At 38.6% G+C, this 24,076-nt stretch overlaps 2 protein-coding genes across 3 annotated transcripts; both read right to left on the bottom strand.

Annotated features, from left to right (window-relative positions):
* Positions 1 to 7,197: 7,197 nt before the first annotated feature.
* Positions 7,198 to 14,532, bottom strand: LOC104440405 (disease resistance protein RPV1). 2 transcript variants are annotated; one of them, XM_018871613.2, is made up of 7 exons: positions 13,700 to 14,532; positions 11,793 to 12,912; positions 11,139 to 11,420; positions 9,122 to 11,028; positions 7,999 to 8,144; positions 7,634 to 7,692; positions 7,198 to 7,486 (listed from the first exon to the last, which is right to left on the bottom strand). In XM_018871613.2, exons 1-4 carry the CDS (start codon positions 14,203 to 14,205, stop codon positions 9,448 to 9,450), a joined length of 3,489 nt encoding a protein of 1,162 aa, XP_018727158.2. In that variant the 5' UTR covers positions 14,206 to 14,532; the 3' UTR covers positions 7,198 to 7,486; positions 7,634 to 7,692; positions 7,999 to 8,144; positions 9,122 to 9,447. The 2 variants fall into 2 exon arrangements, with proteins under 2 accessions (XP_018727158.2, XP_039166420.1); XM_039310486.1 differs by lacking the exon at positions 7,634 to 7,692.
* A 7,466-nt stretch (positions 14,533 to 21,998) lies between these two features.
* LOC104438305 (protein SODIUM POTASSIUM ROOT DEFECTIVE 2) lies at positions 21,999 to 22,887 on the bottom strand. Its single transcript, XM_010051421.3, has 3 exons — positions 22,539 to 22,887; positions 22,345 to 22,420; positions 21,999 to 22,232 (listed from the first exon to the last, which is right to left on the bottom strand). Exons 1-3 carry the CDS (start codon positions 22,743 to 22,745, stop codon positions 22,060 to 22,062), a joined length of 456 nt encoding a protein of 151 aa, XP_010049723.1. The 5' UTR covers positions 22,746 to 22,887; the 3' UTR covers positions 21,999 to 22,059.
* Between the last annotated feature and the right edge of the window lie 1,189 nt (positions 22,888 to 24,076).

Here is a 24,076-nt window from a genome sequence, read left to right as displayed (position 1 = left end):
GCAAATTAAACATTTAACATAATCAATATATGAGCACATAAAGGTCTAATAACGCTAAAATGGCAATACATGGCAAGTCCTAATCAAACCCCATCATTTTTGGATTTTCAAATTTTTTTAAATTTTTAATTTTTTTAATTAATTTTTTTTTAAAAAAAAAAAAAAAAAAAGAAATAACTAATTTCTAATTTTAAATATTTTTTGGATTTTCGAAATTGTTTTAATTAATTTTTAAATTTTTTTTTTTAAATTTTTAAATTTTTGATTTTTTTAAAGAAAATATTTTTTTAAATTTTTAATTAAATTTTTTATTTTAAAAGATGAACCGGGTCGGGTTCGGTTTGACACGACCCGGTTGGCTGAACCGGGTCCGGTCTCCGACCGGACCCGGTTCGGCCCAATCGGTAACAGCAGGCCCGAGTGGGCCCAAAATTCTTTTTTTTGGATATTTTAACCAGGGCCCAAAGAAAGTCAAAAAGGCCCACCTATTTCCTAAGCCTACATGAGACCAGCCCACAAGCCCACAAGCCCACAAGCCCACATGCAAAAATAAACCAAGCCAAAGAACTTACGCCAAAAACCCTACCCGTCTTACTCCGGTTTCTTTCTTCCTAGGAGCGGCCTGAGCCGGAAGTTGGTCACGGCGCGCGGCATGTGGCAGTGTCGCAGACGGCGGCAACGGCGGTGGCGTCATATACACGGGGTCGCGGAATGCATATAATCACAGCACACCGAGGCGGTCGGCAATTGAAACAGCCTCAGCTCAATGGTCAATCAATCATAGGGGTTCCGATTGTAGGTGGAGGCGGGCGAGATCAAATCATTATGATGGCGCCGTGCTCGCCGACATCACATAGCATGCCAGCAAGCTCTCCCTTTCTTTTTCGTTCTTTTCTATGTGTTTTCTTTCTCTCCTCTTGCAGGTCTCCTCGCGAAACCCTCTACCGATAATCAGGTACATCCGCCTAACTCAATCAATTTTCTATTTTCTTTTTCTTTTGTTGTTGTTTTGCAATAATTTTTTGTACTTGAAAACAAAAATTGGGTGTCAACAGGAAGAAAATGCAGTCAATGGTGGCCTAACCACACAATACAAAGAACTTACAGGCACATGACAGCACAATTCATATACACAATGCATATAATCACAACACACCACAATTGAAACACCTCATCAATTCAATCAATCATAAGGGTTCCGATTATAAGATCAAATCATTATGATACATCACATACCATGCCACACAGTTTTATCTCATAATCAGGTACATCTAACTCAATCAATCATGTGTTTCAATTGATAATTACGCCATTCTAAGGCACAGCCTACTCCCAAGTTCGGCGATCTACTGACGTAGTCAGGCATTATTTCATCCCATTGAGCAAGGCTACGTCTCTCCAAGACGGCTTTGCTGAAGGAGTATAGGTTCAAAATCTATTGCGACCCAAATCTCATATAGGGTAACGTCCACGTAAACGCTTGGGACAAGTTCTCTTAACCAACACACAACCATTCAATCTCAGCCCAGGACACCGTGCATTGCACTCAAATACCTCAATTAAAATGGTGATCATAGCATATTTTTTTCGTATTAAAAATACCTGGTGAAAATAGTCGTGTGTAGGTACACGGTCAAATTGAACCCGAAAAATTCATAACCTTCTTCTTAAAATCTCACTATTCTATATAGTATATAAAACAATTTTTAGTGTTAAAACCCGACACCTAGAATTATCTAAATAAATATTGAAAATCACAAATTTTGGAATAATTGACCAAATTTCCAATCAACACTTAATTTGTACAAATTAACATCCAATTGCATAAATTGAACACACCATTGCAATCAACACAAAATTCCAGTCACTAGCTATCCCGGTCTAATTTCCGGAAAGATAATAAATAATTAAATAATTACCAAAATTAACTAACTAATTCAATTTAAATACCAAAAATACTAACTTAGGTGGTAATTGATAAATCAACCGCCTAAACGGGCCGAGAAAATTCCCGAACCTATCTAGATAAATAGCACATCCTATCTAGGCCTTAATTAATCTAATCTAACCACTTAACATGCATAATTGAATAATTAAATCATTAATCTAATCTAACTAATCACATAATCCCTAATTAACTTAAAATAAGCACCACTTTAGCACAATTAACTCTCTAAGTAGAGTTTAGCCAGTAAACTCAGTGGTTTAGCATGAAAATCAGTTCATCGTGATGACGGCACAACGACAGCGAAAACTCGAGCCTACGGCGACACCAAGGGGAGCTTGGACCAAGCCGAAAAGGCCTTGCAAGCCCACAGCGAACTGTTGGGCTCGATTATAGGCTTGGGGCTAAGATGAGTTGGCTACTAAGCTCAGCTTGACTAGGCTGTAGCTGCGGGCTGGGCTGAACTTGCGTGGGTTGAAGATGAGCTGGCTCCTGTGAGTGGGCTGAAGCATGGACATGCTGGCAGCTGCAACTAAGGGAGAATGAAGGCTAACTTCGCTAGTGATGGAGCAGCTAAGTCGGTGGAGTGGCAGAACGTGGGGTTGTCTCGATGGGGAAAATGTTCTGCTTGTTGACGCGGTGGAGCATGCGGGTGTTGATCTCGTGGAGAAAACGATGGAGCTGAGAAGTGGAGATGAACACAAACAACTGAGGGAAATGGGATGAAGAAGTTGACTCGGTGGGGGGCTTCACTAACGTCGATTCGATGGAGGAGCAGGGAAAAACAAGAGGTGGCAGACGGCAGCAGATAGTGGAACAGTCTGGATCAGAGTGGGGGGTTGGCTTCGAAGGGAATAAAAATAAGAGAGGGTAGAGACAATTCGTCTGAGGAACGGGGGGAAAATGATCGGGTAGAAGGAAAAACCGAAAATGGAGAAGCAGGAGCCGTGAAGGAGGAGGAGTTGATGGAGCTAGTGTGCGTAGGAGGAGTGTTCGGTTGGGGGAAGCTGAGGGAGAGGGTAAAAGTCAAAAGTCCCTAAAAGTCCTTTGGTCCTCCCATTACTTTCTTGCAAAATAATCCCACAAATAATCCAATTTGAAGCCAAATGTTGCAGCCCCCATGCCAACTTCTGAATTTCACAACTTTGGGCTTCAATTCATTCATCAATTTCCCCAATTTGATGTACAATCTTGCTAAGGAGGAAGTTCACATCATTCACACACTTGTCCTTACAAACTAGTTCCTTTTTTAATGCCAAAAATCAACTTACTTTGGCCCCTTCAAATTTCCGTTCTTTTCCGAATCGTCCGAATTGATTTTCCGGAAAAATCCCGAGCTCGGCAAAAATTCTTTGGAGGATGAGTCAACATTCCTAAAATGAATCGTGACATGATAGAATTTTCAATTCCGTGGTTAATTTCAATCTGACGCGATTTTAGCGTGACTTAACCTACCTGTAGCTTTTAGGAATTTTTTGTGCAATTGACCCGTTGTCGATTATTTTTTAGCCACATTGTGCATCTTCAACACATTGACGACTCTCGGATGTCATGAAAATCATGAGATTTTAAATACATGCACATGATACAGAAATGACAGAAAAATCGATCTAGTATCGTTCAATGAGAATTTTGTAATTATGTGGAATCACTCACATACTAATCACATATCTTTATCGAATCAACTTATATCTAATCTCTAAACGATTTTTAACCGTATTGTAATGATCCTTGCAAATTAGCATGGTCAAGCGGTCGATTCCTAGTCGAATTCTCAAGTTTATTGCGTTTAGATTCCTTAATGGCTTCACCTGATAGGCTAGTTATCCCGTGAGTGATCAATTCAGGGAAAAGAACTATAGGCGTGTCGATGAAAATGTCAATTTATTCAATAAAAGATAGAAACTGAAATTCAGGATGTTACAGTGACCAATTGATCAAGTTTGCTCAAGTTGGCTGAAGATAAGAGTGAACAACACTCAAGTGCCTAAGATATTTTGGTTTGACTTCCTTGGCTTGTGTTCTCTCTCCCTCTTTGTTCCCCCTCCTCCCTCATACTTGAGCAGCTCATTTCTTCCCCCTGCAAATCACTTCTTCTTCTTCTTCCTCACTTCCTCACCCTTCATTATTGTTGAACCACCATTTCTAGCCCTTATCAAACCAACCAGCAGCCCGCTAGTCGCTCGTCAATTGTTCGAGCTGCCGTGAGCCTAGTTCGCCCACGGACCAGCCCACTTCGCCAACTCCTTTGCGAGCCGTCCCCGAGCCGTCGTCAGCTTGCCTTTGTCACATGCCAGCTCCTCCGACGTGACCTCCAGCCTCCTATCCTCGTCCCAGCTCCGGCCAGCCACTCATCCAGCTTTGCTAAGCCCTACAACTAGCTAGCCTGACCCGAAGCAAAACCGAAGACCAGCCGCCATCGTGAGCCTTGTGGGCTTTTTTTACATTGGTTTGGCCTCCTTTGGTGTCACCGTAGACTCAAGTGGTTGTCGCCATCGCGCCGCCATAGCTATGAACTGGTTTTCACGCTAAACTGATGAGTTAGCCTCCTAACCTCTAATTAGGGGTTAATTGCATTTAGAGGGAGATTAGTTTATGCTAAGTATAGATTATGGGGATTAGTTTAGGCTAAATAGGATTAAGGGTTAATTTAGTTAGTATAATTAGTTATTTAGTTAATTAGTTGGATTAAGTAGGTGGTTAGATTAGCTTAGGTAGATTAATTAGTGGTTTAATTTAAATATTTTGCAATTTATTTAATTATTTATTAATTATCGAAAATTATACCGGGATGGCCGGTTGTCAAAATTTCATGCCGATCGCCATGATGTAGTTGGTTTGTGTAATTGATTGCTAATTTATGCAATTGAGTGCTTGGTGATGATTTTTTAATTATTATTTCAAAAATATGGAATTTTGATAGTTAATTAGAAAAACACTGGGGTCGGTTTTTTATGCCAAAATAGTTTTAAGTACTATATCAAATCGTCAAAATTTTAAATGGAAGGATCACATTTTATGATTCGATTTGACCATGTGTCCACGCACATTTATTTTACCGGGTGTTTTTAATATAAAGAAAATATGCCAAGTATATTATTTGAAGGGATAAGTGTTCCAAGCTCTATAACTTGTCACAAAAATGCATTTCAGTCCTAAAACTTGCAAAAGTGCATTTAAGTCCTAAAACTTGTCAAATTGTTTCAAATCAGTCCTAAGATAGACGCAGTTAGCATTTTCCATTAAAAATGCTAACGTGGCATTTTAAATATTTTTTTAATTTCCATGTTTATTTTTTAATTAATTTTTATCCATTTTTTTAAAAAATTAGATTTAAAAACTAAAAATTAAATTTATTCTTATCTTATTTTCAACAAAAACTAAAAAGAAAATTTAAAAATTTTATTTTTAAAAATTTTAAAAATAATGTTAACTTTTTAAATATTTTTTTATAAATATTTTAACTAAAAAATTATTTTTAATTGAAATTTTTTTAATAAATATTTTAACTTTTTTAAAAAAAATGGTGAAAATAAGATAAAATGAATAAATTTGATTTTTTTTTAGTTTTTAAATCTAATTTTTTTTTTTAAAAATAAAAAATAATTTTAAAAAAATTCACGTGGAAAATCAAAAATTATTTAAAATGCCACGTCAGCATTTTTAACGGAAAATGCTAACGGCATTGGTCTTAGGACTCGTTTGAAACAATTTGACAAGTTTTAGGACTTAAATGCACTTTTTGCAAGTTTTATGACCGAAATGTATTTTCGTGACAAGTTGTAGGACTTTTGGAATACTTATCCATTATTTGAAATTGAAGCATTTGAGTGCAAAGCACGATATTCTTGGCCGATGTTGGATGCATGCGTGATCACATAATACCCTGATGCATTTATGCGGGGTAGTGAACCCATCCTAATGTATTTACGCAGGACGATGCCTGATTAAGTTTAGATGCCCTTGACAATGGATGCCGAATTGCGGTAGAGGCCGAACCAATGCTCCTTCGAGAATGCCGTCTAAATGTAGACGTTGCCGTGCTCGATGCTCGATGGGGCGAGACAACGCCGGTTATGCCGGATGACCGCCAACTATTGAGTTGGTCGTGGCCATTGGGTCGTAATTAATTGGAACACCTAAGTGATTGAAATAGCTATGCCTGATTATGGGACAAAATTGTGTGGCACGGAATGGGACATGTCATAATAATTTAACCTTGGACCCCTGTGAGTGATTGATATATGTGATGAGGTGTTCCAATTAATGATCTACACTTGCTGTGTACACATATGTTATACGAGTTGTACTAATGTGTAGGGAGGTGCTAAGGTGAGATAAGTCTTATATGATGTGTGTTTAGGCTGCCTTTAGGTGAATTTCCTCCTAATCAGGGTTTAGGGTATAGACTCGCTAAGACATTGTTTCACCCCGTCATGGTTTATAATTTTTAGGTCCCTAGATGGAGGTACGATAGGTACGATATGGGGTCCCACGGGTGATGGATTTTGAGCACACATTGTTCCTTATCCTTGGGACCACCCTAACCCAAGAGCTAGTTGAGTTACAGTCTGGGTCGATGAGGACCTACCCCAATTGATACCTCACCAATTCATAGCGTGGTTCATTGGCTCTCCTCAAAGGGGTCGGGAGGGTCCCCTACAAGATTTCGATGGGCCCCTTGTTGGGACTAGGGAGTGGGAAGTAGGGCATCCCATGGATCTCGACAATCCTAATGGTGTCGTGGTGGACCCGAAGCCCATGGCTGTAGAGCTCGAAGTTTAGATAGCTCAGTAGCGCCATTTTGGTTTAGACTCTTGTGTATATATACCTGGTTTGCTTATAAAATAAGTTTTGTGAAACTTGGTTGTATTGCTTTTCTATCACATGTTTCATTGTTGTCTCGAGATTGTTTAATTCACTTCCGCATGTTTATAATCGATTGGGTCGGTAATGCGTCCTAGAAACGTCGCAATTCAGTCGACTACCAAAGGATGTGCGCGCTCTCGAGATTTGGAGCGTGACAATATTTGTATCGGATTATATTGCCGATTACTTCTGAAATGAATTGGTTGAAATTACGTATAATACTTCTTAAGGTGGTGTAGTTTCCTATCAAAAAGAAATTTCACTATCTACTTTGACAGCTAAGTGAATCATATGTAAGAATAGAATATTTTTGCTTTCTACCACAAAGGTTATGCCCCAATTTGAATCCCCAAAGATATGGACATTTCAAGTCACAATCCATATCATATATATACACACATATATATTATAGACCATATAAGTAAGAACAAGAGTTGAAGCAAATAACACCAAGAGAAAGCAATATCATTCTCTCACACAACCTCTTGACTTATGCCGTACACAATAACAAGTCCAAACAATGACTACTCGCATAGCTTGATGTTTCTGAACAAAGCTTAAAAAGGACAAATTGATAAAACCGTCACACCCCAACTGTACAAACATAGGAAAAATGGCACAATCGTCCTTCGAGCCAAAGGATGCAGTCTTCAACGCATTACCAACATTAACCTATTATCAAAATATATATTGGTTAATATCTCATAAGAATAATAAGCTAGTTACATAGAACTAGAGATATATATATCTCGAGTGACTAACAAACTAAACCCAAAAAGTACCATTACAAATTATATGTATGATTATCTCAAGTTATACCCAAAATTAAATTTCTAAGATGCCTCCACTGATGCAGCTTTCTTCTTATTTGTCGACAGCTAAAAAAGAATTGAGATGAATGGTATAAGCAAACCACCTCTCGATAAATAGTGCATATCTCTTCTCAACAAATTGAGCATCAACTATGCACATTATAAACAGTAATAGAACCATAACCAAATCCAGTATATAATACATGTAAAAGTCTAAATATGAGTTACATCACTTCAACAATGTTTTCAACATATTAGAAACGCTCATTCAACCAACAATATTTAAGAAAACATATGTGGTTTAGTCTATTGATCACTCCAGTACTTCATATCAAACTACAACCACATTTAATGCCCCATGACAAGGCTTACCAAGATTCCTTCCTAGGCATAGGTCTCCACTAATGTCAGTCGGTGGCTTTGGCCACACAAGACATCCCGAGAACATGTATGCTTACTCTCAACTCTTCAATGATTTTAGATGATTATGATAGGAGGATAAAATCATCAACATAATCCTGTAAACAGCAAACCCAATTCAGAATTCATTTAATAAACCAAAGTCACAAATCGATACAACCCTTTACAACTCCATCCACAAGAAGCATACATTCATGAAAAATTTCTCAAACCATTTTATAAATAATCAACTCTCCAACTATTTCACGAGATATTTTACTATGATATTTCAAATAACCAAACTAGGTAGTAAATGCAAGATCCAGCTTTATATAACAAAGATGTTCTAAACACCATTTTTTTTTAATAAATAAATATCAAAACGTGCAATGTCTCATTCATAACTTATATCGTATATCTAATTCCTTTGATTTTCAAGCCATAAGTTTACAAATCATAGAAGAGATAAACACCACTCCTTGCTAACCAAAAGCCAAATTAAAAGCTTTACTGCCCAAAAAGCTTAAAAATTCTATCAAAGAATGCAATAACCAAATGTCAAACTTACATATCACTAACCTCAATTAAGATTCTGCTAGGCGATGCTAGTTTTTGGAGTCAAAACGTCCATTATGAGTCGATAAAAAGGCCACACAAGCATCAAACTTGCTATAGCAAATAGAGCAACAACCTCGTCTTACACTGCGAATTTTGGCATTTCATACATCTCTACTGAACTCCATTTTAAGTGAGTTTATAGTCAAAATAAAGCTCATTCAAATTACTAAAAGACCCAAAACTCCTTAGAACCAAAATATGGCCGACAACTAATGAAATCCGAGATGAAACCCTGCTGGTTGCAGTCACTCTAAATTAGTTTTCAAGAACTTTGAAGAATCAATATCTCTCAAACGACAATTTGTAAAATCTCACAATCCCAAGACCGACCTAACGTTTCAAAACAACATCATTTCAGGGCTCAACTATCTCAAGAATCAACCAAGCAACCCTAAAACCTGAATCGATTCAAAATTACAACTTGACAAAGCAAATCTCTTTGATTTGATTAGATGTATCAAGGTTTGAAATTTCTTACCGAGTGCTTCAAAACGGTATCAATCTAGCTCATCGTGGCCTCCGAACTAAATCGTGCCAAAAGTCCCTTCTGCTCACTCTCGGATTCCACACTCTTTTCTTCTGTTTTCTCTTTCTTTTGCCGACTCGCTCCTCCCTCTCTCGTTTCTGCTCTTGATTTTCCCTACGAACCAACTCAAGAAAGGAACAAGAAGATGGGCTAAGGTCCCTGGGCTGAAAGCATTTGTCTCAAGAGAGGCCCGTAGTAGGCTGAGGCCTTTTTTTTTAGAAGAGGCCCATAGTTAGTCGATGAGGCTCGAAAGCTCTATTGGGCCCATCCTTTCTCTATCATAAACGACGCCTAAAGTCATCAAAACCATGTAACATCGGGCATCTCAAAACATCCGTACGACGTGGATTTGGTATCTTTTGCAATGATGCACAACCTCTGACTGACAACCACCCTAGCTTCTCTGGCTTCAGAGTATCAGGGACGGGCCTTTCTGTGGAACTGCAATCTCTAGTTGAAGGCCGTTCAAATTCAATCTCAATAAGTTGCGGGCAGTGCTCCACCCGCAGCTCTTGGTGCTCTTTTAAGCTCGATACATTGGATATCCTCACAAGCGCGTCGCACTCACGCACTAATAGTTGCTGGAGTTTCTTTAGCTGTCCGAGCACATTGTCAAGCTCAATCTCTCCTAACCAACAGCTGGAGAGCTGTAAGAAAAACAAATTGTCCAAGTTGGAGAACATTGACCATTCTATCGGGATCTTCACATCTTTTAAGCTCAATATTACTAACTTGGACGGAAACCCAGTCAGAGACCGTGGGTCGGTACAAGTTATTGCACAATACCTAAGTTGAGAAAGGGAGCTCAAGTTAGTTGGATGCATGTCAGAATTGGATAAATCCACCTCCAATTGCTCCAATTTATGAAGCCTTCCGAGACACTCTAGATTCGAATGTAGAATTCGTCCTCGTTCAATTATGGACAATGGTTTAGTTATGGACATATCAGCATAAATACGATCACTTATTGTTAGATGATCTAAGTTAGTGAGGTTTGAGAGGTCGGGTACTGCTTGCAACGATGAAGACCTTATATTTAGGTATGTTAAACTTGTGGGGAGATTTGGTAATAACTGAAGCCCCATACAATGGCTTAAATTAAGCTGTCGAAGGTTAAAGAGCCGATTGATTGTCATTGGCAGTCTACTAACCTTTGTCCAAGACAAGTTCAAAGCCTTCAATTGGGATAGTCTTGCGATTTCATTAGGAATTTTGCCCTTGAAATTGTCACACTCGTTGGCACGTAGCTCCTCAAGATTCTCCAAAGTCCCTATGCTCTTTGGTAGCTCTCTTATCTTACTAGAAGACAAAATCATGAGCTGCAATCGTCTAAGGTTGCCAATAGAAGGGGGTAATTCCACAATAGGTGTATTAGATACATCCAATTCGAGTAGAGATTCTAGTCTTCCAATAGAATCTGGTAATGCACTTACACCAGTGTATTCTAATTTCAAACGAAGGAGCGATCTCAACTCTCCAATGGAATCTGAAAGCTCTCTAAGGTTGCAACACCCACTTAGAGATAGATGCTTCAAGCCCAGTAGCTCTCCTATTGAGGGTGGAAGTTTTCTAACACCATCCTGATTTTCCACCTTCAACATCAACAAGGATTTCAAACCACCAATTGAGTCTGGTAATAAACGAACGGCTGGAAAAATATTTCTTTGCGGCAGATGATCCTTCCCATCAATTTCCAAATACTTAAGGCGGCCTAACTGATTAATAGAGTTATCGATTTCTTCCAATCTTGTACAATTTTTTAGAACCAGTTTTTTCAATTTTATGCACTTGGAGAAGTCAGGTGTCCTCTTTAAATAATTGCAGCTTGCCAAATATATGACTTTCAGGTTATCATTTACCTACAAAACAACCAATTATTGAGGAAAACAATGGCATAGGTGAATGTCGATTCAATGTAACAAATGCGAACACACATAAAGGAAAAAGAATGCATTATATGAAATCGTACCATGCATGCTCCCCATCCATTCCAATCTTCAGTAAGATCGCTCTTTAAAAGCTTGAGAATGGCCAATTTCCTTAGACATAAATTGTCGGCATGTAGTTTTGAAGGGCAATGATGCCAAGAGAGCCATGTTAGATTAGAGAGAAGATTTTTGAAGTCTCCTACAAAGTTTCCCCCATTCAATTCGAGGAACCTTAAACTAGGCAGTCTTGAAAATTCACCACTTGTAAAATTATGCCTGTCAGCAAGTCTTGTGATTTTGAGTGCTACAATGTTGTCTGTTCCCTGATATTTCCAAAGCAACGAATAGCAACATGACTAAACAATTTAGAGTAAGTACTAAATATCAAAATAGGGAGCATATATCTAAATTCAACAAATAGTAAACATAAGTGAACCAGCAAAAAAGGGGCACATAGATATTATGTTATGCAAAGAGGGTCAAATTCCATGAATCATTATCTCTCCCACTTACATGGGAGTTGTAATATAAAAATTAGTTCTTTTGGAATGTTGTTCATTTCTCTCAATCATGCAAAATCATCAGTGCCCTATGTACAAAAATAGAGAATATTTGGGGGTGAGAATGAACTTTAAATACACGTAACTGCATGTTCAGTTTTTCCATAAGTAATTAATTTCTTTGCTAAGACATACCAGGTTATTCTGAACCACATCTAAGGCAATCGTCGGACACCATAACCTGCTGCGCTTTCCAGGAGCTATAAAGCTTTCTTGTCTGACAATCTCTCTTCCAAGATCTCTGAGTTGGTCGTGCATCCATAATCTATCATCTTTGATGACTTTTATTAAAGATAAATGAATGAGGACATCGAGTCCAGTTTTTGGAAAAAACTGACAAGCTTTCCACATGTAATACGTGGGGATTCTTTCTTCACCAATGCAGTGACATGCGATGTCAAGAAAAATTTGTCGTTGCTCGTACTCCAATTCTTCATAACTTATCAATAACTTTTTTTGGACATCCTCGTTGGGCACTTTCTTCAACTTATTCGCCATGTCTTTCCATGTTTTCATGCCTTTTGAATGGAGTAATGAACCTATGACCTCAAGAGCCAATGGTAGTCCTCCGGTAATTCTAACAATTTCTCTTGAAATATTGATGTAATCATGTGGAGGTGAGTCTTTTTCAAAGGAGTGCATGCTGAATAGTTGAAGAGCATGGTGAAACTGCATTTCCTTCATTTCATAAAAAAAGAAATCTCGATGACCTAGTGGGATGATATTGTCATCTAGGGTGTCGGTTTGGGGAGCTAAGAAATAGGTGTTTCTAGTTGTGATAATAATTCTACTTCCTGGTCCAAACCAACTAGAGTTACCAGCTAGCTTCATGAGCCGATCCCTCTTGTCTATATCATCTAAGACAAGGATGACTTTCTTATCACCAAGTCCTTTTTTGATCATGTCCCTCCCCTCATCAGCATCAATAACTTTAGGATGTTGAGTATGAAGAATGTCGCATAATAATTTCATTTGCAAACTTAAAGTATTGTTTACACGGATATCTGAAAGAAAGATGGAACATTGAAACTGGGAAGAGATGCGCTTGAAAATAGTCTTAGCAAGAGTTGTTTTCCCGATACCACCCATACCATGAATCACGACAAATCGTACACCAGAAGTACCTAAGCCTAACAACTCCATAACGGCTTCCATCTGATCATGAATTCCCACCAAGCCATCACACCAATTTCCTTGTGTAGACCTTAGCTTATTTAAAACTTCTTCCAGAACAAGTGCTATAAGTTTGTCTTGGCTGCCATATACATAATGCAACTGTCTCAATTTGAAAAACCACAAACTCAATATGTCACGCAGAAGCATAAATATGTAAAACTAGAAACTTTAATTGTTAAAACCAAGCATGGATTATCTGTTTATTTCAAATTCAATCCTACCCAAACTGAGAAGATTGATCTCAGTTATAGATAACAATGGTTGGAATTTGATGTGGGGGTAGTTCTGAAGAATTTTAGATGGTCAAATCAGCGAAGGTTGTAACATGCGATTTGGCCATCAAAACTAGCTCCACAGCCGAGCAGGCGAACGAGACAAATGTTTTTGGTTTGTGCCATGCTTCTAGTATGACAAAGGGTGAAAATGGACCAAATCACACAAGAAGTTGGGAGAGTATTCTTGGATGGGGCCAACACCGAGGAGGACGTCAATCCTTTTATATGCGGAGTTTGTGGCACCATAGTCCCACATCGAATGGGACACAGCTTTTTGAAAGATAATGATTACTGTAAAATTCTACTGTAATAGGGAATTACCATAAGGAAGAATGGCATAAGATGAGATAAAAACTGCATGCAAAAGTGCAGTCAATGGATCGGTTAAGAGTTCTGAAAAATTATACGCTGATCAAATGGACTTTATAAAGCGAACATGGTAATTTGCACAACCATTTCAACTTCCATTTGACTTTAGAATATTTTGGGGGGGTTTGATTTGAGTTTTCTGATTAAAATATTTTGAGTTTTCATGATTAAGAAACAATGATCTAAATTTAGAAATGAAAGTACATAAATGTCATTAATTACCCGTGATCTTTTAAGTTCCATCCCTTAACTCCAGCGATCTCTCGGAGGGCCTCCTCCCACCGCTTCGCCATATTTTCGCCTGACTGTCTCTCATGCTTTCGTAGGGCCTTACCATACGATCCAGTTCTAAGCTTAAGATTGGATGCATCGACCCCATAGAAGATGGGCAATATCACTTTGCCGTCTCTCTTTTTACACTCCACCATGTAAGTGAGCTCACGAAGACACCATTTACTGGAAGCATAGTTTTTAGAGAAGATCGGTATGTAGATTTTTGAATTGGAGATTGCTCTCAAAAGCTCACCCCTGATCTCTTCCCCAACACGGAGCTCTTCGTCATCTTTGAAGACGCAAATCCTGGCCCGGATCATGGCCGCATAGAGAGAGTCCGTGATGGTTAAGCGAGTGTCGGACCCTCTGAAGCTCAAGAACACCTCATAATCCCTCCTTGATGACGATGAAGATTCACCACCGAGCGGGAGAGACTTTCCTTCAAGACGTTCCATTCCTATGATCTTTGGCTGCAAAAGCGATATCAAACTATTGTGCTTGTTCGAAATTGCAACTTCCCAGTTACCTTGCGCCCGTTGGCAATTTTATAAGAGAGGCGGTAGACTGACTTTTTTTGTCCCAAAACAACTATTGATTGATTCAGGCTCACTGTGAGCGACAGAAGATGCAAAGAAAGATCACTACTGTAGGCTTCCACGAAATCACCTACCTCGGACAACCGTTCTTCATTTGTGGTTTTAACGCACCTTCTTTTCCTGAGAACCAAAGAGAGCCATCGGTTTTTGCAGTGTTTTCTCAGAACGCACCTGAGTTGACTTAGGAAAGTCTTCGAATGTACTAGGACTAGAGCCAAATTCCCAGAAAAAGCATCGTTTTTAAAGCGAGAGGCATTCTTCTATACGCAAATGATGGGGCCCACCAGGAATTGAAATAGAAAGCTGAACGAAGTCTCACTTTATTTTTTACACAGTCACTTTATTTTTTTCCTTTATTAGGTTGTCCTACCATGGAAAAATGTGCGCTAGACAATACTTTTGCCTTTGAAAAACAGATTTTTCTGCTGTTGAATATCTCATTAGTTTAACACCAATTAAAAAATTTCATGAGCGGCTATGTTCCTTGGACAAAGTCAAGGACTTACTTAAACAAATTGAAAGATTAGGGACATAATAACATATAACCAAACAATAGTAAATTTTTTAAGACTACTAGATTATGGTGCATTTGCTAATTATTTTGTTCCTTAGAATAATTTTCGCTCAGAAATGATTCTTTTTTATTTTGCTCCCAAGAAGAATTTTTGAGCATTTGAAGGTATTTAATAATTGCCCAAAATTCTATTCTCAAAATAGAAATGTGTTTGGTAAACCCCTTAAAATTTCTAGTTCAAATCATTTTCTTTTAATCTTTTAATAATTTTATTAAAATTTTCTCTTTTCACTTTTTTTCTTTTCTTTTTCCCTTTTCATCTTCTCCTTCCTCCGATTGTCGGCAATGGCGAGCAACTAGCTAGATGAGGGTTGGCAACCTTGTCAAAGTGCTGCAAACCCCTAGTGACTTGAGCCACAGCAAGGCTTGGTCTCACTAGATGTGCGCAAGGTCAACCTCGCCTAGCCATAGGGAGGTTTGGGCCAACGAGCCTCGCCATGGCTCGGTGTCGCCGAGGGCCAACGATGCTCCAGCGAGGTCGCTAGCCCTCATCTAGCCAATCACCAGCCATGGCCAAGGTCGGTGACCGGCCAAAAGGAAGAAGAAAAGCAAAAGATGAAAAGAGAAGAGATGATAAGAAAAATTAGGCTTGGTTCTAGAATTGTTCATGGGAACAAAAAAACAACTTTTTTTTTTACTTCTTGATCATATTCCAAATCTATTCCCAGGTTTGTTCTCAGGAACAAAAAATTTACTAAACTAATTTATATTCTAAATCTGTATCCAGGAACCAAAAAAAAAAAAGAATCAATTACAATTTAACCCATTAACAAACAAACCCTTAGCATCTGCAGCGAGTGAGGAGATTAAGGGGGCTTGATTTAGACAACGACCAATGAAGATAAATTTGGACTTCTCGCCAAGGTGGATATCTGTTGATTGTGGCTCGAAATTAATTTCGTTTGAATTGGAATCAACATGAGTTTGATGTTTCTGGACAATCGATGTGTTTGTGGGGGCTTGGAAATGGAGATGGACAACCCGGAGGATGGGAGAAGCCGGCCCCCTTAGCACTTGAACAAATCAGACAACTAGGCGAGCACCCAGCCAAGAAATGGCTGGGTTGCTGGACACCCGACAAACCTCCCAAGCTGAAAGTGTTTTCCAACAAGTGTTTTTTTGTTCGGGTGTAAAAACTTAGCCCGGAAATGGTTTGGGGCCAAGAAGCAAAAAAAGTATTTTTTCAGACACCCAACCCTCAACCGCCCGAGCCACCGCCGCCGCCGGGGGCGCCGACGTATGTATATCTAATAAATAACTTGTTAGCAATCTAAAAAAAATGAATAAATACGAGTTTTTAAAACGAATTATTTTTCTATTCCCAGAGAGAATCAAACGGGTTCTTTTACTCAGAATTGTTCCTCGGAGCAGAAATAGAAAAGAATCATTTCTGAAAAAAAAACTCTTTCTTGCTCATTTTTTTCAGACACCCAACCCTCTATTTTTATGTATATCTGATAAACAACTTGTTAGCAATCTAAAAAGAAAGAGTTTTTAAGAAGAGAGAATTAGAATACTCCTTTCTTACTCGAATCGTTTCGTTTATTTGCCCGTGCAACAATAGTTGATGCAAGATTCAAATTATGCAATTCAGTACAAAAAAGTCTCCCAAGAGTAGAAAGATTTAAGCTAGGAATGAAATCTCATATACCGTTCTGGATATAGTGGGCGCATAAGATGGTGGGTGTATTTCATTTTTACGCTGAAATCATGTGAGCAATTTGGTGAAGCCGATAAAAAAGACCAAGAGATATTAATCTAATACCGTTCCTCACGTAATTAATCACTGTACTTGGAAAATGCAGATAATGCCAAACAAGGACTGGGACAAATAGGAAAAAGAGACATACTCCCCAAGTCTTCGTCTTCTCCTTATTTCTCAAGGAAACTTCTCTAAAGTATGAAACGAACCCAAGTGATGCAGGTTTTGTCAGGTGCGAGCACGAGAAAGCGGGGACAAAACAGAAGATTCACCATCGTTTATCTGTTAAACAAAAGCTCTAGAGAATATTCAGCCAATTGGAATGAGACCTGTCATATGCAAAATTAAACATCAGCAAATGCATTCCAAGTCCTTAAGTCCACGATCTTGGTAAGGTGAGATGGTGATGGGAGACGCGTAAAGTTCAGTGAAGAACTAACTTTCAAAGACCAAGACTTTTTCTTTTTTTTGGTACGGTTAAAAGACCAAGACTTCTTTTTTTTTTTTTTCTTTTTTGGTAAAGAAAGACCAAGACTTCTTTTGAGCCTACTTATTTTAAATATTTTTTTTTTGCATCTTAGTTAGTCATTCCATCATCGGGATGACCTGCTCTCATGTATATTCGACCCTACACGAAATGCTTTAAAAAGGTTCTCGCTATTGCTGAAAAAAGATGAAAAACCCTATGAGCATATGGTCTTGCAGCCAAAATCATTGGAAAGCACCGTGAGTTGCATAAATTGTTCGGTCGGATCCCTGCATTCCATGCCATTAGTTCAAACTCCTGCTACATCTATCAAACCTTCACATGAACGATTCAAGGATATCATGTAAAAGGAATCAAGACAAAAGGTGATTCATTACAATGACCTATTTTGAATGCAGATGTCGAATCTGGAGTGTGTTCAACTCACTAGACCAAATGAAAGACCTCATAAGAGCTTGCGTAACAGCTTTATGCAAGAATTGCAGACTAAGAATGGCCTAGAGACCAAATTAATTGCTGTACTTCTAAGATTGGTATATCATCCTGCACATCAATATCGTCTTCATTAATTGTATACAATGCATATAGCTGTTCAATGACCTGCCTAGACAAATAAGCAATTATAAACCTCGTGTTTAGAATGATAACTGAATCTAATATTCTTAGAAGAGAGCTTTGAATAAAATGGGAAACCCAAGTTGAATTGCTTTTTCTCGATATATTTATCCTTGTAAAGAATCAAAATTCACGGACTCTATTACATTTTGGGAATCCGTCCATCTAACTGAGGTTCTTTTGATTTTGTATGCATGGCCGGCTTCTCGGATATAGAAGAGTAATCCTGTTTCATACTCATGCAGGCATCATAGCAGTCAGTATAAAGCATGATCCCTCATGGCTCGTAAAATGAACAGTTACAGAAATTGCACAATCTGTACTAGTTTGATCATCAAACACTTAAGTAACAGAATGTTACAAAGTAGTTCTTTCTGAAGTTAACAAGTACTTGGTTCTCCAACTGAGCAAGACACGTAGATAAATTAACAGAAAATTCCTGCAAGCAATTTAATCTACGAAAAATAATAGAACAGATTCAAATTTGCAACTTTCCAGTTACCTTCCGCTTGTTGACAATTTACAAGAGAAACGGTAGACTGACTTTTTTGTCCCAAAACAAGAACCATTGACCCCCTTCCGCCGGATTGGTCCTCATTCGATCCAACCGCCCTCTTTGGTTGACCAGGCTCACTGAGAGCGACAGGAGATGCAAAGAATGATAACTCCACACGAGTCCATGACCGTTCTTCATTTGGAGTTCAACGCGCCTCCATTTCCGGAGAGCCATCGTCTTTCGCTGTGTTTTCTAGGAACGTGCCTGAGTTGATTTGTGGCAAGAACGGAAGAAATTCGGTCTTTGCGAGAAATTGTCTTCAAATATGTTAGAACTTGTCAAGCGAAAGCACTTCCTCTGACCCGGAAAAACCACACCTACCCAAGCCAAAGCATCGAAAGAAGTAATGCTTTTTCACAATCCTCCAAGGTTTGCTCTAGTGCAGCCATTTTTGGAGCAGTGTGTAAAACTAATGCTCTGTAAATAGCTTCATCGATGAAACTCGATATTAAGCCTCAGCTTCGCCAATCGAGAGAGTTGACTCGTGTGTGCCTAAGGAAACTAAGCAGCTAAAACGGTCCAATCAGGTCTTGTACAACTTACGAATAGTGTAAGATATGGTCTTGTAAGATAATAATTTATTTGGATTTCGTCCATGTGTTACATCTTGATGTAAATGTGTAATCTGCGTTGCATTATTTACTACATATACCTGTTGTTCGACAAGATCACTCGATCAGTTGCAAAGCTCGGTAGCACACTGCTGATCAGTGTGCTAAATGCCCCCACAAAGGTCTATTAAATCCGCACGAATTACTCACTTGGTAGCAATGTCCTACTGATATCTTAATATTTGCCTTATGGCGCTATCATAATCAAACTTTTAGTAAATTTACTTAGGTTCAAGGACTTTGTTCCGACGTGCATTTCATTCCTAAACTTTAAATTGATTCAATATCATAATAGGCCAATCTATAGATTGCGACCATCGTTAGGAGAAAGCTTTTTTTTTCCTTTTGGGTCAGTTACATTGTTGAAGTCATCGCCTAATATGCATTCCAATCAATTTTGTGTTTCAATTTTGAAACGTCTCATTTCCGATTTGCTTATTTCTCTACATATCATTGCCACGTGGCACATCTGATGTACACATTATCCATTATGCCATAAGGATTTTACCCATCATCCAGCGCACATTAACCTTAGTCAAGGGATTATGTCCTTGGGTCTATGTAGGTCCTCCACAATGTGCCTTCTGGCTTTATCGACATCCAAAAATGATCAATTTTTAGTTATTATCAACAAGGATCAAACTTATTTGTTGACAACAGAGTTTGGTCAATTAATGAATAAAACAGTAGACAACTTGAAAGGAATCGACTTTACCAAAAAAAAACTTGAAAGGAATCGATAATCGCAAATAAAGTGATCAATAAGGCATTGCCAGTTATCGATTAAAGCTTTCACCAATTAATAGGGTTATCATCAGCGAGTTATTGCAGATTTTACTAAGCATTGGAGTTCAGAAGCAATGATGATAAATCAACACCAATACGTAAACTTCAAGTAGCAAATATGTAATCTCTTTTAGATAAGTGCGCTAAAATAATAGTAGATTGCAAAGTAACTTCCAGCAATCACATGTAAAATTAGGAAGTTATTTGTTTATTTGAATCCAAACTTGCTTGTACGTAATCTTCGATAGTGGGTCATAAATACCCACATTGAATTTATGGTAAAAAGATCCGGGACAATCGAGGAAAGAACTCTGCATTCTCTCAAATGTATCTTTATAGTTTTACTTTCCTACAATTTACATCTCTAGCAACAATTATTCGTAGTGTCGTATTTTTAAATTCCTTGTCATTTGTTTCCTGTTCATGATCAACAAAGGACCCATCATAACTTTGTCAATTCATATCGATCCATTTACATTTTAAAAGAATTTACATCAAGTCAGTGAAACACCTTTCTCTCACTCGAAGGTATGCCATCTTTTTGTGGTAAAACGGGCTGTTGCGAAACCACGTCCTCATCTTCCATGAACATTTCTCCGTCAGACGACGTGACTCCGACGACATAATTCGAATTTAGTGGGGGGAGCTCAAAATTTTTGGGGGACTCTAAGAGTGATTTTGGGCTTTGAATTGGTGAGGTCTGTGTGTATGCATATATTTCATGGAAATGACGGTCCAAATTCCACTGGGATTGGTGGGTCCTAGGATGGGGCGAGACCCCTGAGTTTCATAGTTGGGTCAAAATCCAGAGGCGTGTTTCGCAAGATGGGCTGGGCCAGAACTCGTTTGTAGATTTGATCTGCAATTTCTCTTGTATTTGTTTATTGGAATAAATGCACTAAAAGTCTTAAAACTTATTAGGAAAGTGCAATTAAATCCTAAAATTTGTAAAAAGTACAATCAAGTCATAAAACTTGTCAAATTTGTTCAATTGAGTCATATTAACAGAAAATGTTGACGTGGCGCGGACGTGGCATTTTAAATAAATTTTTATTTTCCACGTGACATTTTTAAATTAAATCATTTTCCATGGGGCTTTTTTAAAAGTATTTTTATTCAATTTTTTAAGAATTAGATTTGAAAGCTAAAAAAAGAAAAGCTAAACAAAATTGTTTAGAAAAAAAATGGCATCGGTGGGCACCTCCGCCTCCGCCACCCATTACCCAAGGCTGGCGATGGTTGTCGGCCTTAGGCGGGGGTGGTCGACCCTCGCTTGGCTAGGGTAAGGCCTCGTCAGCCCTATGAGAGTGCCGACAACCATCGCCAGGTCGGGCAAAGGCGCCCAAATCTAGGCACGCCAACCTTCATGGGGGCCAATGACCATCACGCGCCCTAGGTGATTCCTTATCGGCCCCCACTTGGGGTTGGCGAGGCCTCACCTAGATCTAGCGATCGATGGTCACCAGCCCCTCACCAACCCCAAGTGGGGGTGGATGAGGCCTCGCCTAGGGTGGGTGATGGTCGTCGGCCTGCCATGAGGGTCAGCGTGCCCAGATCGATACCTTCACCCTTGCTCGGCGAGGGTCACTAGCGACCATCACAGGCCCCTCTAGTGATGGGTGGCAACAATGGAAGTGCCCATTGATACCATTTTCTTTTTTCTTTTTGAACAGTTTTTTAAAAATGAATTTTAGTTTTTAAATCTAGTTTTTAAAAATTTTGAATAAAAAATATTTAAAAAAGGCCACATGGAAAATAAAAATTCATTTAAAATGCCACATTAGCGTTTTGCATTAGTAAGTTTAATAGTATTAATTTTAGGACTGAATTGAATTAATTTGACAAATTTTAAAACTTGATTATACTTTTTGCAAAGTTTATGACTCAATTGCACTTTCCCAATAATTTTTAAGACTTCTATTATGCTTGAATGATTCAATCTGTTGTAATCAGACCCAGCTTTCCTCTTCAACCTGTCCGATCTCACTACTATTGGAGTTGAGTTAGGTCCAACAAATAGTTTGTTCAGCCAAAACAACCTCCTTTACTCGATTCCTCCTTGTCATCGATTTGGATAGGGAAAAAAAAAGGGGCATCGGCAATCAATAACTAAAGTGAACGCGGCATCAAGACACTAAGAAGCACTATATCCTTCTGAGATGCTTATCGTTGGAAAAGTTATCACGAGTCACACATTACGTCTCTGATCTTATTGAGGCGTACGTCTGGAGACAATATAGCTTGTCTCCACTGGGGATTGGTCAAGCTGAAGATTCGACCATCAATATTATCCAAAAATATTTTAAAGAATGCAGCAAAGATCTTATTAATGTGTTTCAGATGTATTTCTTCCTTAAAGGTCTTCAAAACGAAATAAATGGATTACATGAATGTGGTCACGTTACTCTGGGCTGTTGGAAGCTTTGAATTTACAGAGTCGCTCCAGAACTCGGCATTTTTCACCTTAGAGACACTCTCTAGTACTTGAAGAGGAATTACATCTCCAATAACAACCACCATCTTGCTTTCCAGGTCTACTTTGTATGAAGTCACTCCTGTCAATTGAAAGACAAAGGCCCAAGAATTCTAAGAAAATAAAAGATTATTCCAACATATGATAGTGCTCAAATGCACAGCAGCATAATAGAAGAAGGAGATTTCACATACCCTCCATCTTTGAGATGTGCTTCTCAACTTTTCTTGCACATCCATTGCAGTGCATGGACACCCTTAGCATCACCATCTACATTTTTCCACACCCCCCACATTTCAGAAAAAATCCCAGAGAGGATAAGAAAAATCACCATACAATTTACTCTTTAAGAGGAGAGAAAAGAAAAACAAGAAATCGCGAAACTCACCTTTGGCTTGGGTTGAAATGCCAAAGTCTGACTTTCAGTGGTGGGCACATCCTTCAGTCTCTCTAAATGATCTAGCTCACTTGTGATCAGTGGTTTTTGCTCCATCTCGTCATGGGTTTTTACAGAACTTATGCAGAACCAAGAACTGTCAAAGCCAGATGAAACAGAGAAGCAGCTCATAACCCTGCCAAAACTGATCTTCCCCATTTGATCCACTACCCAGATATAGCAGACAAAACGCCGTGGTGTTTTATCTCATCCTAGAGTGTGAAACATGATCCTAAATTTTTATGTACATCAAAATGCCAGATCTACCGCTCATCAGGTGACAATTTATAAGGACCGGGAAGAGAGAGACAGAGACAGAGACAGACAGACAGATAGACAGACAGACAAACAGGGAGGAAAGAGAAGGACATGGGGTGGGCAAAAGTTTTGTTGGGAGATACAACCAATTGCGTACAAAACCCGACATTAAACTTGTTTTATGACAAAAATGAAGGAGAATAATCCTAGTGATGCAAGACATTAGGAAAGATGGTAATACAAATGCATGGAATTTGTAAAGGTATTGTAATGTACCGAACATTGTTGTCATCCAGTGATTGAGATTTGTCAATTAGTTGACCTTTTTGTTGATCAGTATCATCTAACGGTTGACAGTTGATGATGTCATAATACAACATAGTATTATAAAAGTATTCATAAAAGCTAATATATAGTGGCTTGTTTAATCTGACTATGCCACCTTAAAACAAGAGGTTGATAAAATGACTCGGAGATGTCTTAATTTTCTATATGTAAATGGTGGTGAATACCTTCAAAATAATTTTAACCGGCAAAAGAAATAACAATTGTTCCAGAAAGGGGCCCGAGCTCTATGCAGATTCAACCGGCGAAGACATTGTGCGGAGGGTAGCTGAGAAAGGTGCACCCTAGCGCAACCACTAGCCAACCAGAATTTGTCATGTGATGATTGATGAAATCATAAAGACGACGAGCTTTTTGTAAAGTCCCATCCAATCCAACATTCATGAAAGGCTGATGAACATGAGGCCTTTCATGTGAGAATTGATAGTTGCCACTGCGAGCATCTCCCGCTGGAAACATGGAACAATAATTGTCCAAAGCAAGAAAAAAGGAGGTGCCAGAGTTGGAACAGTCGACCGGTCATGGGATTCATGTCCCCTTCAATCAAGATGAACCTTGGTCACATCTTCCATGTTTCGGAGATGAATGGCAACGTTCATAGATGCAGTGCTCATTTCACGGTAAAGATGGTGTTAGTCCTGGATGAACTTAAGCACACTTGAACTTATCATCACTTTTAAATCCTGTAATCTGCACATATTTGGTGCTCGAAGACGTCATTGACGTGTATTAGGGACAAAAGAAAGATTTTCTCTTGCTACAAGTTAGAATTACACGGGTCAAGATGATAATGAAACTGAACTAATTAAGATAATTGGCACTAACCTTTCCCGAGTCGGGATCAATCCATAAATGACTTAGGTTCAGCACCGACTTACCTATATTTT

This window comes from Eucalyptus grandis, chromosome 3, assembly GCF_016545825.1.
Source record: "Eucalyptus grandis isolate ANBG69807.140 chromosome 3, ASM1654582v1, whole genome shotgun sequence".
Taxonomy (NCBI): Eukaryota; Viridiplantae; Streptophyta; class Magnoliopsida; order Myrtales; family Myrtaceae; genus Eucalyptus; species Eucalyptus grandis.
Note: the sequence above shows the minus strand (reverse complement) of the source record. Positions and strands in the feature narration are given on the sequence as shown.

What these genes read in the sequence shown, in the direction of transcription:
- LOC104440405 (XM_018871613.2), bottom strand. Translation starts at nt 14,205, where the DNA reads ATGGAACGTCTTGAAGGAAAGTCTCTCCCGCTCGGTGGTGAATCTTCA. An exon ending in ATGTGGTTCAGAATAACCTG is followed by an intron (nt 11,421 to 11,792) that starts GTATGTCTTAGC and finishes TGGAAATATCAG; the next exon opens with GGAACAGACAACATTGTAGC. An exon ending in ATGGATGGGGAGCATGCATG is followed by an intron (nt 11,029 to 11,138) that starts GTACGATTTCAT and finishes GTTGTTTTGTAG; the next exon opens with GTAAATGATAACCTGAAAGT.
- LOC104438305 (XM_010051421.3), bottom strand. Translation starts at nt 22,745, where the DNA reads ATGGGGAAGATCAGTTTTGGCAGGGTTATGAGCTGCTTCTCTGTTTCA. An exon ending in CATTTCAACCCAAGCCAAAG is followed by an intron (nt 22,421 to 22,538) that starts GTGAGTTTCGCG and finishes GGAAAAATGTAG; the next exon opens with ATGGTGATGCTAAGGGTGTC. An exon ending in GCACATCTCAAAGATGGAGG is followed by an intron (nt 22,233 to 22,344) that starts GTATGTGAAATC and finishes TTCAATTGACAG; the next exon opens with GAGTGACTTCATACAAAGTA.